Here is a 16,121-nt window from a genome sequence, read left to right as displayed (position 1 = left end):
TCCCCTGGGAGACTGGTCTCTGGATGTCAGACCCCCTAGGTCTCTTGGATGGTCCCCGGGTGATTAGTACGCGTCTGACTGATCTCCTGCCTAACCCCCAGGTGCCTGGTCTTCTGCGAATGTCACAAGGTAACAGTCAGGGTGACCTTGGATTCCTGGTGACCGATTCCCTGAATGGCTAACCTTCTGGGTGATGACTGATACCCTAGATAATTGACCCCTGCATGCCTGGTCCTCAAATGACTGATCCCTGGATGAATGATTGACAGATCCTCAGGCGACTGACCCCTGCATAATCCTTCTGAACTGACTTCCCCATGACGTAACCCCAGGGAACTGATTCCTGGATCATCCATCTCGTTTCTTGGCGCACTGTCAGAGAAAGTCTGCCTCGAGGTCTTAAGACAGCAAGGAAGCACCAGGACATGGATGCTGCAACTGTTCCTAAGCAAGCGTCACTGTCACCACAGTCCTAACAGCCCACAGAGGTGGTGGAACTGCGGACCTCAGCTCTCTGCAATGGTGTTCCTTAGAGAAGATGGGCTCTGTGATTTTCCTCCTCCATTGTGTTGTTTACCCAAAGAAAGAGAATGGAGACCCTAAAAACAGACGGACGGCTCTTCCCGTACAAACACATCTACTGTCAAAGGCTATGCTTGTGTTCAGAGGATGAAATCAGTCAGCTTTTATCCCTCAACGCCAGCAGCTCCCAGCCCCAGTGTAAGGGATGCATTTGTTCCCTACGCTATTCCATCTTTTCTAAACCAAGAGAGAGCCCAACGCAGCATGACCAAGGGGACTTCACTGGAAGTATCCCTCCAACGCCCAGGCATAAGCGCTTGCAGGTACCAGGGCAGACGGCATGCCAATACAAAAGTTTGATTCCACGGCTAATTAAACAGGGTCTCCACGCTGAATGAAACTGCCACTCACTACCGAGACTGCGGGTCCCGGTAACTCACGAAGCCAACAGCCTGACCGCCAGCCTGCAGCGCTGAGTGAGTGGGCGCCTGGCAGTCGTTTATTTCTTAAGCGCTGCCGTTTCTCTCCGTATAAACCATCAAGCTAGGAGGCGAGGCTTAAACAACAGGCTGAACACAGCTGCCAATAAAAATGTCTTTTGTCTGGTCCTTGCCCAGGGTTGCAGACAGCACTTGGTGCAAGTCTCATGGCAGGGATGGCCAATGAAGGAGACTGACTCAGGGGAGGAGGAGGATACCCAGGCATTTGGTGGGAGGAGGAGGGAGAGCAGCATGAGGCATAGCCCCTGCTGAGGTCTACATGCTATACCTGCTGACACAGATCTCAAACCTTCAAAGGATATGACTATTCATTCATTTATTTAATATGCCTGTGCATGTGTGCATGTGTAGGCCAGAGGAAAACCTCGGGTGTCATTCCTCAGGTACTGTCCCCCTTGGTTTTTGAGGCAGGGTCTCTTGATGGCCTGTGACTTGCTGACTTAGCTGACTATCCAGAGAGCCCCAGGGACCAGCCCATCCCTGCCTCCCCAGCACTGGGATTCAAGCACGCATCATCATGTCTGGTTTTACTGAGCGTAGGTTCCAGGGATCAAACCCAGGCCCTCACACTTGCCTGGCGAGCGTTGTACCAGCTGAGCCATCTCTTCAGCTCTGCACTAGTTTATTGTCGAAACAGGGTCTCCCTCTGTAGCCTGGCTTGACTTAGAATTCACCATCCTCCTGCCTCATCCTCTGGCAGCCTGCACCACTATGCCCAGCTTGGAGATATTGGTATTCTTCCTGGTTCAACTCAAATTCGCCTCGCCAAGAACTGACAATAAACACTATGAATGCGAAAGGACTTGGGGTGCACCCAGGAGGGCTGAGGGTGGAGAGGCCCCATCCCTCGCCTGACGGCTAAAGCATCATCTGTGAAAACAGCAATACAATGTCTGCTTGCCTTGGGTGCGTCCTAAATATATATTTCATGGCTGTTTTGGAGAGGAAAGTATATTTATAGTGCCTTTAGTGCCATTCCAGTGTATTGTGTAAATATGTAAATTAGGCTCTGAGAGCTACACAGCAAAATGCCTTGGAATAATTTGCGTAAATAAATCATCCGCGTCTGCCCACCGCATAGCTGCTTTCCCGGCGCTTTCTGCAACACGATTCCAGGGGAGGCTTGCTCACAATTTAGAGAAATGAACCAGCTGGTCAGCCGTCCTGGCAGGGCTCGATGGCCGTGTCCTCAGGCCACACTCGGGAACCACCCTCTCTGGAATAGGAGATTCTGTGACTTAGCCCCATGTGACTGTCATTAGCTACCGTTGGGTGCAACAGTCATGGGCTCTTCAGCGAAATCGTCAGGGGTGAAGACAGGGATGGGGACAGATGGAGGCAGTGTTGGTGGGATTGTCTCCAGGAGGGCCCAGGCAGGAATGTATCAGGGTGAACCATTTGGGCTACGGGACACCTACTGCTGAGTGTCTCTGTCCCTTCTAGATGCCAGGCAGGCAGGGCTCTGCTAAACCAGGGCTCCACCCCGAGAAGGCCTTGCCAGGGAGCTTGGGTGGAGAAAATGAGAAGATAGAGTGTTTAATGGTTTGTGTAATGAGGCCTGAAATAGATGACAGCTGAGATCCAGAGGCCCCTGGGTCCCAGCAAGGTGTTTAAATATTGACAATCTATAAAAGCCCTCATGCCGCTGTGAGCTGTGGCTGGCCTGCGTTGCAGAGGGGACCGGGCACCATGCTGTGTTTTATTTTTCCAATAAAAGGCTCTGGTTCAACAGCCCACCATGGTCAGTCAGCAAGATCCACAAGGGGACATGGGTGACAACTGTCTTCCAGTGTCAGTGCCGAGATAGCGTAAGTCAACTCTGAACATAGAGTCACTGTAGAGATTTGGTTAGCTGTTCCCGGTGCTGTGGAGAGGACCAAATGACCACAGAAGGCCCAGAACCTTCACTGACTTGAGTACCTGTCTAGAGCTGGCCAGTGCCTTGCTCCTCATATGTCATCCAGGGCCCCAGTCCATCAAGCTGGAGCCAAAGAATTTCCTCCCTCCCTCCCTCCTTCCCTCCCTCCTTCCCTCTCTCCCTCCCTCCCTCCCTCCCTCCCTCTCTCCCTCCCTCCCTCTTGCCCTCCTTCCTGCCTTATCTTAGTGTTTTCGTTCTTTGACAATTTCATATCTTACCAAATTTTCCCACTGCCCTCTACCCAGGAAGAAGCTGTGTTTTTGTTTTGTTTTTTTGGTTTTTTGTGTGTGTATGTGCGTGCATGTGTGTATGTGTGTGTGTGTGTGTGTGTGTGTGTGTGTACACAGGCGTGTTCATGCAAACATGCATAGGTAGCACCTTGGCCATGGGCATGCTTTGGCACATGTGTGTGGATCAGAAGATCATCAGGTGTTGGTCCTCATCGCCCACTTCATCTGAGGCCGGATCTCGTTTGTTGATCTTACGCCAGTAGCTAGGACCTAGCAGGCTCACAAGCTTTCAGGGGGGACCCCCTGACTCCACCCCCCCCCAGTTTGCTGTGGGAGCCCCAGGTTGCAGGATGTTCTGCTGTGTCCAGCATAGGTTCTCAACCTTTCTAACGCTGCCACAATTTAATACAGTTCCTCATGTTGTGGCGACCCCCAATCCTAAAATTATTTTCGCTGCTACTTTTGTAGCCATAAAGTTGCTACTGTTATGAGCTATAATGTAATGATCTGTGTTTTCCATTTGCCTTAGGACAAATGTGAAAGGGTCGTTCCACCCTCAAAGGGGTTGCGACCCACAGGTTGAGAACCTCTCTTTTCAGGCATCACACTCTGGTCCTCACATTTTTGTGGCCAGTGCTCTACTCGCTAGGCCACTCCCCTGCCCACTTCCCCAGTCTTTCTCCTTCGATGCTTCCAGAAGGTGTTTCTGACTTGTAAGCACTCAGAGGCAACATAGAAGGGAAAGGAGAGGAACTGCCTGCCACAGGGCCACACCAGGGCTCTTCCCTTTGGGTCTCACAACCTCCTTTAATGCCAGATCAAAATGACTCCTAACACCACAGCCACTGGGAAAGAAGCCACTTCCTGAAGCATGCCTGGTGCTTCACCTGCGTTCCCACTCAGGCATTCCTTGGGAGCCCTTGCAACCATCTGAAGGTCACGGTGAGGCTGCTTAGCATTCCCCATGTTTGGTGACACCCCTCGCCTGCCCCCGCCCAGCTCCCAGCGGTAATACCCAACTCAAAGCAGCAGCAACTCATTTCCCAATAACGTCCACCCTTCGTTATTGAAACCAAATGGAACGTTCACATACGGCAGGTGGGAATGCAGATTAGGCCTGTCGCTATGGAGAACAGGATGGAGCCTCCTCCAAAACCCTAAAAACAAACTGCGGATGATCCAGCCATCTCGGTGCTGGGTAAACCACCAGAGAAAATGAGGTCGGTATGTCTGAGAGATAGCTTTGCTATCTAAGATGGGGGCTCAGCCTCGATGCCTGTCAATGGAGGAATGGGAAAAGGAGGTGTGGCACAAATACACACCGGAGTCTTACTTAGTCATAAGGAACGACCAGCTTCTGGTGCTTGTGGTAACACGTATGGAGTTGGAGGAGACCATGTTAAGGTAAACCCAAGGATCTGTGCTCCGCCTCTAACAAAGCAAGATAATTTGGAGGCAGAGCGCCAGTTACAAAGAGTACTGTGGTTGGGTGTGGCCAGTGTCCGCTTTGTGTGGTGTCATGGTGGGTACATGAACTGCCTCCCACAGGCTTGTGTGCTGAATGCTCAGTTACCAGCTTGCGGGGGAACTATCTCAGAGGTGGACCTAGCTAGAGGGAGTAGGCCACTGCAGGTGAGCTCTTGTCCCTGGCTTCTTCCTGTCTCTCTGACTGCTTCCTGTCCCCTCCACCTGACTTTTCTGCCAAGCACATGGGGCCAAGTGACCTTAGACTAAACCTTCTGAAATGTGAGCCAAGTCAAATCTTTCCTTCCTTAAGCTCCTTGTGTCAGGCAAATTAGTCCCAGCACACAAGCCTGTGGGAGGCAGTTCATGTACCCACCATGACACCACACAAAGCGGGCACTGGCCACACCCAACCACAGTACTCTTTGTAACTGGCGCTCTGCCTCCAAATTATCTTGCTTTGTTAGAGGCGGACTAATGTGAAGGCAACAAAATTAGCCCGCAGAAAAGCACCACCCTGGAGCCTGGGTGTGGGTTAGGTGGGAGGGAACATACATAGCATGCCGGAGCCCTGGGTACCATCTCCTGCACTCCATAAAACTGGGCACAATAAAGCATACCTGGGATCCCAGGACTCAGAAGGTGGGGGCAGGAAGGTCACCCTTGGCTACATAGAGAGTTCAAGACTAACCTGGGCTGCATGTATACCCTCTCAAAAAAACTCCCACTGATATATGCAAATAATACTTGTTTAAAAGTGGGCAAGAAAGGGCTGGAAAGATGGCTCAGGAGGTAAGAACGCTGGCTGCTCTTCCAGAAAACACAGGTTTAACTTCCATAAATGGTGGCTCCCAAATCCTCTGTACCTCCAGTTCCAGGGGATCCAACACTATTGCCTCCTCAGGCATCAGGCACACACATGATATAAAAACATACATGCAGGCAAACACCCGTAGACATAAAATAAAAAATAAAATAATGTTTTAAAAAGTGAGCAGATGTGAAGAAGTCAGAAGGAAGGAGGCGGGGCAGGAGTGGGTCTGTATGTATATGTGAGGTGTATGTACAGAGTGTGTAACAGTTGCTCACAGCCCTGCACATACACGAGGCCAGAGGAGGATATCAGGTGCCCTGCTCTGTCCCTCACCTTATTCTCCTGAGACCGGGTCTCTCACTGAGCCATCAAGGAGGCTAGTGGCCAGCAAGCCTCACCCACCCTCCCGTCTCCACCTCCCACGGCACTGGGATTACAGGTACAAATGCACACATAGCCATATCTTGCTTCTGATGCGGTGCTGGGGATGTGAATTCAGGTCCCCACGTGTGTACAGCAAGCCTTCTTACTCCCTAAGCCATCTTCCCAGTCCAGGAATGGACCTCAGCCCGCGCTTCCAGGAGCCTGAAAGTTAGAGCACTTGATGTGCCGTTTCTCTATTAATAAGGACTCTGTAATTAGCCACAGTGAGCCAGGCTCCTTGCACAGGCTGCCGGCATTAGACCCCTGAGACGAGGCCCTGAAACACTCCTCGATCTTCCTGACGAGCTGAACCGCCGTCGAGTGTCCTTTGCTTCTCATCCACCCTCCTCTGAGAGTGACAATTATCATCTCTCCGAGTGTCACGCGGCTAAGGCATCGGAAGCTGAATGCCTGAGAGGTTAAGAGCACAGCCCCACAGCTGTAACCAGGCACTAAGAAGGAACAAGAAACGAGCCTCGTCTTCCACACACACCCGCTACCTCAGCCCTGCTAGGGAAATGCCAGGAGAGGAGGCCAGAGACCCCACAGACCACAACCCTCAGGGTGACCGAGGTACCACCACGTGGGCAGTGCCTGATTCTGGTCTCCAGGCAGGAGCTCAGGGTCCTGCTGCTCCTACCTGATGGCCTGGCCTCTATGACATAGCCTGTCGTGGGAGTGTTCCCAGCATTCCCCTCTGTCCACTGCAGGGTCAGCTCGGAGGCAGATTTGGTGACGAGGACATTTCTTGGCGAGCCTGGGGACCCTGTGGGATAGAAAGAGCAAAGTGAGTAGATATTGGCCTTGAGGGGAATAGTGGTCCCTCATTGGGGACAGAAATGTTGACTTTATTTGCACTAAAGATTTTTTTTCCTTGGGGGAGGATTGAAGGGGGAGAGGCAGGGAGGGGAGCAGAGAAAAATGTAGAGCTCAATAAACAATAGTTTAAAAAGTTAAAAAAAGAAAAAAATATTTTTTTTTTGCTTTTTTGAGGCAGGTTTCTTTGTATAACTATTAGAGACTTTTAAATTTTTATTTATTTATTTATGGTGTGTGTGTGTGTGTGTGTGTGTGTGTGTGTGTGTGTGCAGGTGTCTGCAGAGGACAGGAGAGGGCATCAGATCCCTTAGACCAGCAGTTCTCAACCTGTGGGTTGCGACCTGTTGTGGAATATTATTTTAAGACATGTTGCATTCATTTATGCTGTGGAACATTTGTTTAATGATGCAAAGATGTGTTACATTCTTTTATGTTGCATTTGTTTAACTCTGTGAAGCTGTGTTACTTTGCCTGTGTAAAATACCTGATGGTCTAAAAAGGAGCTGATTGGCCAATAGCAAGGCAGGAGAGGGAGAGGCAGGGCTGCCAGGTAGAGGGAGTAAATCAGAGGAGAAGGGAGGAGGGGCTAGAAAAGAAAAAGGAGAGGAGGATGTCAGGGGCCAGCCACACAGCCACACTGCCAGCTATGGAGTAAGAAGGAAAGAAAGGTATATAGAAAGGAGAGAAAGGTAAAATCCCAGAGACAAAAGATAGATGGGATAATTTAGTTAACAGAAGCTGACTAGAAATAAGCCAAGCTAAGGCCAGGCATTCATAAGTAAGAATAAGCCTTCGTATAGTTATTTGGGAGCTGGGTGGTGGGCCCCCAAAGAGCAAAGAGGAAAAAAAACCCTACAGAGATTCCTTTGGTGTCACATATCAGATATTCTACAAATCAGATATTTACATTACCATTCATAACACTAGCAAAATTACAGTTATGAAGTAGCAAAACAATAGTTGTATGGTTAGGGATCACCAAAACCCGAGGGCTGCAGCATTAGGAAGGTTGAGAAGCTCTGTCTTAGATTCAGAGTTACAGATGGTTGTGAGTCATCCTCAAGGGCCCTGGGAATGGACCCAGGTCCTCTGCAAGAGCAGCAAGTGTTCTCAACCACTGAGCTAGATCTCTCTAGCCCTAGACTGTTTTTTGAGGCAGGGTCTTGGTACACAGCCAGGGTTAGCTTTAACTTTGTGACTTTCCCGTCTTCTGAGTGCTGGGATCACGGGCACTCTACACCCTGGCTGACTCTATCCAGGTTTCCTTCCCTCCTTGCTCCACAGGATCGGTATGAGGCATGAAGGGGGTCAGTGCGCACCGAGGATGTAGGACCCAGAGGGGATCGTTTAGAAAGGCCAGTTACACCACTGCTCAACTGAGAGCAATGACAGATTGCTCAGGGAGATGCTGAGAGCAGTCAGCACTATCTACCTGCAAGATCTCCAAGCGTTTGTCTCTTTTTGTGCTTACATTTAGCTCTGGTTTTTACAATCTTGATAAGAAAAACATTTTGAAGGATGCATGCACAGGACACAGGAATTGGAGAGACATGTTGCTGAATCATAGAACACCATGAACGCACACATATGCCTCTGTATGGTGGCACAGAGAAGAAAGCTTCAAATCCCTCAATGCACTCTAAAGGTAAGTCACGAGAAATGATTTAATTAAATTAAAAAGGGGTTAACTAGGCTGGAGAAATAGCCCAGTCAGTGGTGTCCCCGCTGCACAAGCAGGAGGGCCTGGGTTTGGGTCCCTAGCACCCATGTCAGTGTGTCTGCCTCTTCAGTCCTGGCACATGAGCGGGGTGGACACAGGTGCATTCTGGGAGCTCACCAGCCTCTCGATCTAGTCAATCAGTGAGCACAGGGTTCACTGAGGGATCTTGTCTCCAAAACCATGTGAAAGGGTGATTGGGAACGACACCAAACAAGGACTTCGATAGGCAGATACTGCGCTTGTAGACACCTGTGCACACATACCCTACACACATGCAAACACATGCACACAATTAAAAACAGTAAGATTTGGGGCTAGATGTGTGCCTGCAATCCTAGCACAGAGGAGACACGGGAGAACCCCTGAGACTTGCTGGGCTGCACATAAAGAGTGTATATATTAAAAAGTTTTAAAAAACTCATTTATTTTTAATAAGTATTTTTTGGTTGTTTTTTTTTGCAAGAAAACAAAAAAAAAGAATCTATACACTTAACATTCGAGAACGTGTTTCTGTGTATGTAATGAGTCTACACACAGAAGCTCATGCCATGTGCTTTTTGCCTTTATGTTTTTATTTTATCGAGACAAGGTCTCATATAGCTCAGGTTGTCTCCATCTCTGCAGTTGAGGATAGCCTTTAACTCCTGATCCTTGTGCCTCCCTCCACCTCCTGAGTGCTGGGATTGCTGCTGGGTACGGCCCTGCCTGGCTTACAATGTGTTTTGGAAATTTCCAAGACATTTTCTGGCTGCTGAACCCAAAATATTTGTTGGAGACTGTCCCTGAATTGCCAACCCACGAAGCAGGTGACAGCTATGGTGCTCAGCTGCAGTCACCAGTGCAGCCCCACTCACCCTCAGCCGGCCCCGCAGTGACATTGGCTTGCAGCTCTGGCCCATAGGCGATGGTCCGCGCCTGGACTCGGAAGAAATAGGTCACTCCCTTGGTGAGGTCCCGCACCTTCAGCCAGCGTTGCCAGTTCCCTTTCACGTCCACGGTCACCACCTTGCTCACTCCTGGAACGGCCACAGAAGCACAGGGAAGAAGGGCCTGAGCGTGGTGAAGTAATTGAGCGTGCTGATCTGTTCCGATAAGAAGGAAGACAGCTTGGGCAGCTCGCGAGAGGAGCATTGCTTACAATTAGGAGGAGTTTAAATGCTGATCCCGGCCAATTTTCAGCCCAGATACATGTAATTAGAGTTTAAGCTTGATAAGTGACTCTGTCCAAGAAACCACCAAGCCTGTGACAGTCACAAGGGAAATGGCACAGGCTTCACTGAGGACTGTGGGAGAAAAGGGAAGGTGCCCAGGAAGGACTCCCAGGCTGTATCCTGGAGACCATTCCCTTTCCACTCTGCCCCCAGCTTTAGAGTCCTGCCTCACCTGCAGAGACTGACTACAAACCTCTGATTTAGTAGGGAGGGCAGGGTGTGGAAGAGGCCGGCTTCAAATGTGAGCTTTCCCCAATGATGGGTCAGCAGCCTGACCTAGCTGACGTGTGTGTGGCTTGCAAGCATCAAGCCACCTTTGGGAACATCATCCATGGACTTTGGAGTGAAGATGTTAAATTCGTGCCTTTTATGGAATGTTATTTTAACTAGGCAAAGACATGTTACGTTACAGAACATTACTAACTGTGTAAAGGTGTGTTACATTTGTTTATGCTGCAGAATATTACTTTAACTGTGCAAAGGTTGTGTTACATTTGTTCATGCTGCATTTGTTTAATTATGTAAAGATATGTTGCATTTGTTTTGCCTTGTCTACCTAATTGGTGTCTGATTGGTCTAATAAAGAGCTGAATGGCTAATAGCTAGACAAGAGAGGGATAGCTGTGTACGGGGACAATGGTTTTACCCTGTAAAGATTTGCTTCTTGTACTTGTTTAATAAAACGCTGATTGGTCACTAGCCAGGCAGGAAGTATAGGCAGGGCAACCAGGCAGGAAGTAGAGGCGGGACAATGAGAACAGAAAAATGCTGAAAAAAGGAGTCAGTCTGCAGTCACATCACCCAGACACAGAGCAAGCAAGATTTGACTGCCTCACTGAAAATGGTACTAAGCCATGTGGCTAACACAGACAAGAATTATGGGCTAATATAAGTTATAAACATTAATAAAAAAGCCTGAGATAATAGGTCAATCAGTTTATAATTAAAGTAGATCTCTGTGAGTTTCTATGGGACTGAACGACTGAAGGATTAGGTGGGACAGAAACATCGGTCAACATAACTGGGGCTGCCAGGCAGAAAGAATAAATAGGAGGAGAAATCTAGACTCAGGAGGAACAAGAGAAGAAGAGATGCCAGAGCAAGGGAGACATCTGGGTAGAGCTGTTAGTCAATAGACACAAGAAGCAGTGGAAATAAGATATAGAGAAGGACAGAGAAGTGAAAATCCCTGAGGCAAAAGGTAGATAAAGAGAAGCTGATTAATTTTAGTTAAAAGAGCTAGCCAGAAACAAGCCTAAGCTAGGCCAAGCATTCAGAACTATTAACAAGAATAAGTTTCCATGTCATGATCTGGGAGCTGGTTGGTGGCCCAAAAGAAAAAGTCTGGCACTCTGAGTACTGACCCTGAGTTCAGAGAATGAGAATCACACAAGACAATATTTCTACACAGAAATATATAATGAACATACAAAGTCCCATGAAGAACCCTAATTCTGGCTATGTTTTCAGGACCCCTGATCATTTCCTGAGATTGAGAATATATGTGTGTGGGTAAATACAGTCACATCTACACATTACACATGCATGGCTTTTCCATAGAACCAGAGGTGATCCATTCTCCCATGTCACATTGCGGGAATGTGTATTATTCGTGTCTTATTTTGCTTCAGCTATGAAGGCTTTATTAAGTGAAATAATGCTGAGATAAACAGGAATATTGTGCACTAACTGTGATAGTCCATCTGATCACCAAGTCAGACAGAGTGGCTAAGGAGACAGTGAGATAGATACACTGCATGGATACACTGAACAAAATTCAGTCTGGTGGCTACTGGGTGACGAGTGGGAGGGCAATGCATACAGCACGAATATTCTGGAAAACAACCTCTCTTACAACTGAGATAGCTAATGGGAAGGTAACACATTAACATGGCTATGATGAACAACACTTGATCTGGTGACTGAGACAGCCACTAAGTAGCTTACAGGAGGGTAGCGCACACAGCACTGAAACTCTCAACAGAGGCAATTCACATCTTGGCCAAGAGGCAGGAGGATGGAGGGAGATTTAGTTGAAGTACTTGGGATTGTGCATACTTAAAATTTAGAAATGGTTTAGTCCCCTAGTCTAATATTTTTGGATTGCGATTAATTTCGGGTAAATGATACTGCAGAAAAAGAATCAGAGAATAATGAACATTGCCATACAATTAGACTGAAATCTAACATTCGGAGGAAAGAAGAAATACTGAAAATTTCACAAACGTACATTCCCCGGGAGGGCAGATGAGGTTCTTGGCCTCCATGGGTTCTCAAACAATGCAGTGATGATGTTTCAGGTTAGGTAAGCTCCTGGCTGTGGGACTTCTCCGAGCTCTCACTCGCTCTGCCAGGCACATCCAGGATGAGAAGAGGAAGTAGTTCTTCCACATCCTTGAGGTCAGCAGAAGTGTGTCCCTGGAGCCTCGTGAAGAGCTGGACACAGGGGATGCTGCTTCCTGTTGAGCACCCATGCTCCCAGCGGAATAAGGGTATCGTCATGAAGCGTGTCTCTTTAATACCACGCGGGCTTATTTAGAGGAACCAAAGTACCATCTTATTCAAAACTGATCCATTGTTCCTAGCCATCAGAGCACAGATCTGCAGACCTCTCAGCTGGTTCATTGTGCTCATAATGTGCCTTTAATACAGATTTGTGCCAGCTGACTTACTGCCTTCCGAATGATTTCAGGGTGATTTAAACAAGTTCTCTTTCACCCTCCTCATTTTGGGGGTCTGTAGAAAAATGTAGTCATTTCTACAGACCTGGACCCCACCGTCATTCGTGCTACTCAAGGAAGGGGCTACAAGGATGGAAGGTGGCACAGGGTCGCTGTCACTGCAAACACGTTCTCAGGCGTAAGGTTGCATTGTAGTAACTCCTTCTGTTCTTAGAAATGCTTAGTTCTCTCTGGAGCAGAGGCAAATCCATTTAGGGACTTGGTACATTTGATCCTGCCCAGAGGAAGGGTCATCCTGGCCTTCCCTCCATTTCAAGTGTGTCAGAATTTTATTTATGTAGTCAATTTTAAAACCATGCCCTGTACTACGGAGCCTTGGGGGTAACAATCTCATAAAACTACGACAGTTTAAAACATATTTAAGAAACATAAAAATATCTCTGCCATAAAATCAGATTCCCCAAAACATGGCTCGGTGCTCAAATGGCTTAGTGCTCCATGCAGTGCGGTGCTCCAGGGAGCACGGTCTGTGGGGCGTGGTGCTGGGTCCCAAATGTAGCAGTTGTGCAGTACTGCAGCCTGTGGCTTTTGGCAGCACGGTGCTCCCAGTAGCATGATACTCTGATGGCTGGCACTTCTACTGGATGGTATATGCTGGTGCAATGCCCCTAGCAGGGTGATTGCTCCCAATGTACTGATGTCTCTGTCCTCCCTGTGGTTGGTTATTCCTAGTGATCAGTGCTCTAGTTGGTTATATCCCGAGTGGTGCTGTGCTCCCATGGGTGTAGTGCTCCAGTGGGATGTTCTTCCCAGTGGAGTAATTTCCCAGTCATGGGGATGCTCTTAGTGGGAGTGGTGTGCCAGCACGCCGTTATTCCCAGTGGGGTAAGGCTGTTCTCAATGGGGCGATGGTCCCAGTAGGGTGGTACTAATACTGGGGTGATGCTCCTAGTGATGTGATGCTCCCCGTGGGGTAGTGCCTTTAGTGGTTTCGTCTTGTATCTGGCTGAACATTTGCTCCTCCACTCCTGATAGCAGCAGGAAAAATTCTCAGAGATGCATGAAAGGAAAGGGCAGAGAAGAGCAAAGACAAGGACTTCCTGTCTGCCACTCAGCCAAGAGTGGTTCTCTTGGAAGTTTGCAGTCCTAGGTCAGCAGGGGAAGAATTGGGGAAGCCCTAGTCCCGGGTAATGCCGGGTAAGACCAATGTTCTATTTCAACAGTTAATTATTTAAATTTCTTTTTTGAAGTACTAGGCATGAAACCTAGGCCTTATATGTCTAGGCAGGGGCTCTACAACTGAGCCACACCCCAGCCCCTCGCTGGGGGATTCTAGGCAGGTGTTCTACAACTGAGCCACACCCCAGCCCCTCACTGGGATATTCTAGGCAGGTGCTCTACAACTTAGCCACACCCCAGCCCCTCACTGGGGGATTCTAGGCAGGGGCTCTACCACTGAGCCACGCCCCAGTCCCTCACTGGGAGATTCTAGGCAGGTGTTCTACTACTGAGCCACACCCCAGCCCCTCACTGGGGGATTCTAGGCAGGTGCTCTACCACTGAGCCACCCCCCAGCCCCTCACTGGGGGATTCTAGGCAGGTGCTCTACCACTGAGCCATGCCCCAGTCCCTCACTGGGGAATTCTATGTAAGGGAGGTGCTGGGTCACCCTGCAGCCCTGTTCAGCTGCATACATTCATGTGCAAGTGTGCAGCATGTGAGTGCGTATGTGTGTGTTGGCAGGGCTCTAGTGTGTCCTGTGTTCAAACATCTGTTAAGCTGTTAAGCTCTGCTTGCCTCATGATGGCTGAGCTTCCACTGGCCATGAGAGTAGAGCAGCCACAACCAGAGTAAGCTGCCGCGGGGACACTGGTTCAGGAGGCGTGAGTAGTAAGACCTTTTCCATGGTCACCTCATTCTTGCAGGGCCATTCATGGTTCCTGTGGCTCAGTTGTTGCTACTTACAGGCAATTCTGTGGTGCCATTGGCTGGGCTGTGTGCTTCTAGTCACTAACCAGCTGAGTCTGGGATCAACCATGACAGACACGCAGAAGAAGGAGGGGATGTGTAAGGTCAGTGTAGGGCTACAGAGTGGGTCTTAGGACAGCCTAGGCTACAGAGAATGTTTGAGTCTAACCTGGGCTGCAAAGTAAATGTCTCAGAACAAAAGCAAAAGCAAAATCAAGGATCTGGGCATCTGGATCACTTGCACTTGGACTGTCTATGTTGAGGCCTGGCTGTCCTCGACTTCCAGAGCCAATAAGGGGCCACAAAGTCACAATCCTGTCCTCCTGTCCCAGTGTCCCAGTTCTCAGCACGGAGCAGACACCGCCCCGACGACAAGAACATGTGTGATGAAGGAGCCAGACCTCGAGACACACAGAGGGGCAATGCCAGCAACAGAACATCTTGTCACTTATGAGAAGAGGTGAAAACGGGTGCAAATGAAGTGACTCCACCGGCTGCCACTTGGGGAATGACAAGCACACACCCAGCTATGCAGTGAATCGCCTGGCACTCCCTCTCCAGTGCTCACCTTTGCACCGGCTGTCAGGAACACAAGCTCCCCAGCTCCCTCCGATCATAGGCTGTAGAGCTCCACTCATGCACTGGGAGCCTGGGTTCAAGTCCCTCCCCTCCTTCTGAGTCTGGAAGTCCAGTCAATGGATGGAAGGCTCTTGGGCCCCTAGATGGCCCCACAGAAAGGCACTAACTGCCGAGTTTGACTCACATGGTGGAAGCAGAAGAGAACTGATTACTGCAAGTTGTTTTCCGATTTTCACACACATGCCGTGCCTCATGGGTGTGTGTGCACGTGCCCATATATGTGTGCATGTGTGTGCTTGCGCACATACACACACACAACAAAAATTTTAAATGTAATAATAAAAAAGATGGGCTCTAAATTCAGTTCTTTGTGTGGGGTGGGTACATGTGTGATGGGGGAGGTGATCATGTGTGTGCATATGTTTTCATGTGTGTAGGGGCCAGACGTCAATGTTGAGTATCCCTCCTCTGGCGTTGTCCATCATGATTTTTAACAGAGTACCTCCTACAGGTACTGAGGGTCTCTGAGTAGGCCAGGCTGGTTGGCCAGTGAGTCCCACAGATCCCCGTCTTCTCTCTCACCAGTGCTGGGATTATAAATACATGTCACCATACCCTTCTTTTTGGGTGGCTGCTGGGGATCGAACTCAGATCCTCATGCTTGCAAGGCAAGTACTTTACTGAGTGACCATCTCCCCAGCCTCCTGAACTCAGTTTCTCTGTAAAATGTACACCGAGGCTACAGTTCAGCGTGGGGGCACAGATGCGGGGATGGTGGACAGCAGGCGAGGAGGGGGTGAGAAACACAGAAATCAGAAAGGAAAGGCCCTGACTGTTCCTAGGTATGGTGGAGGAGAACACTGGGCTCGAGATACGGAGGGGAGGGGAGGGGGATGCCAGCCAGGAGGACCCTGTAGCAGGTAGGGACTGAGGGATGCAGGGAGAACCTGGCGGCCAGCATCTGCTTGGATACATTAAATGGGCGCCTCAAGTGTTTGTCCTGAGTTTGAAACCTAACAAATAGCACTGTGCAGGTACGTTGTAAGTCAGCGGTCCTCAACCTTCCTAAAGTTGCAACCCTCACATTGTGGTGACCCCAAGTATTAAATTATTTTCAATGCTATGCCATAACTGTAGTTTTGCTAGTGTTAGAAACTGTAATGGAACTATCTGTGTTTTCCAGTCTTAGGCGATCCATGTGAAAGGGTCATTCGAGACCTCCAAAGAGGTCATGACCCACAACTTGAGAACCACGGCAGTAGGGACTCATAA

General features: G+C 49.1%; 1 protein-coding gene across 1 annotated transcript in view; it reads right to left on the bottom strand.

The window, feature by feature from the left end:
- LOC121465135 (protein sidekick-1-like) overlaps window positions 1-16,121 on the bottom strand; it is a 955,042-nt gene that overhangs the window by 28,551 nt on the left and 910,370 nt on the right. The window contains exons 39-40 of the mRNA XM_041678320.1: window positions 9,265-9,426; window positions 6,512-6,637 (exon numbers count right to left, since the gene is read on the bottom strand). Of these exons, the coding sequence (XP_041534254.1) occupies window positions 6,512-6,637; window positions 9,265-9,426 (288 nt within the window). The remainder of the gene's footprint in view (window positions 1-6,511; window positions 6,638-9,264; window positions 9,427-16,121) is intronic.

The sequence above is a fragment of the Microtus oregoni genome, unplaced genomic scaffold (genome assembly GCF_018167655.1).
Source record: "Microtus oregoni isolate MIOR12 unplaced genomic scaffold, Mior012 000029F_ref0000214, whole genome shotgun sequence".
NCBI lineage: Eukaryota > Metazoa > Chordata > Mammalia > Rodentia > Cricetidae > Microtus > Microtus oregoni.
The sequence above is the reverse complement of the archived record's forward strand: the minus strand, read 5'-3'. Positions and strand labels throughout refer to the sequence as shown.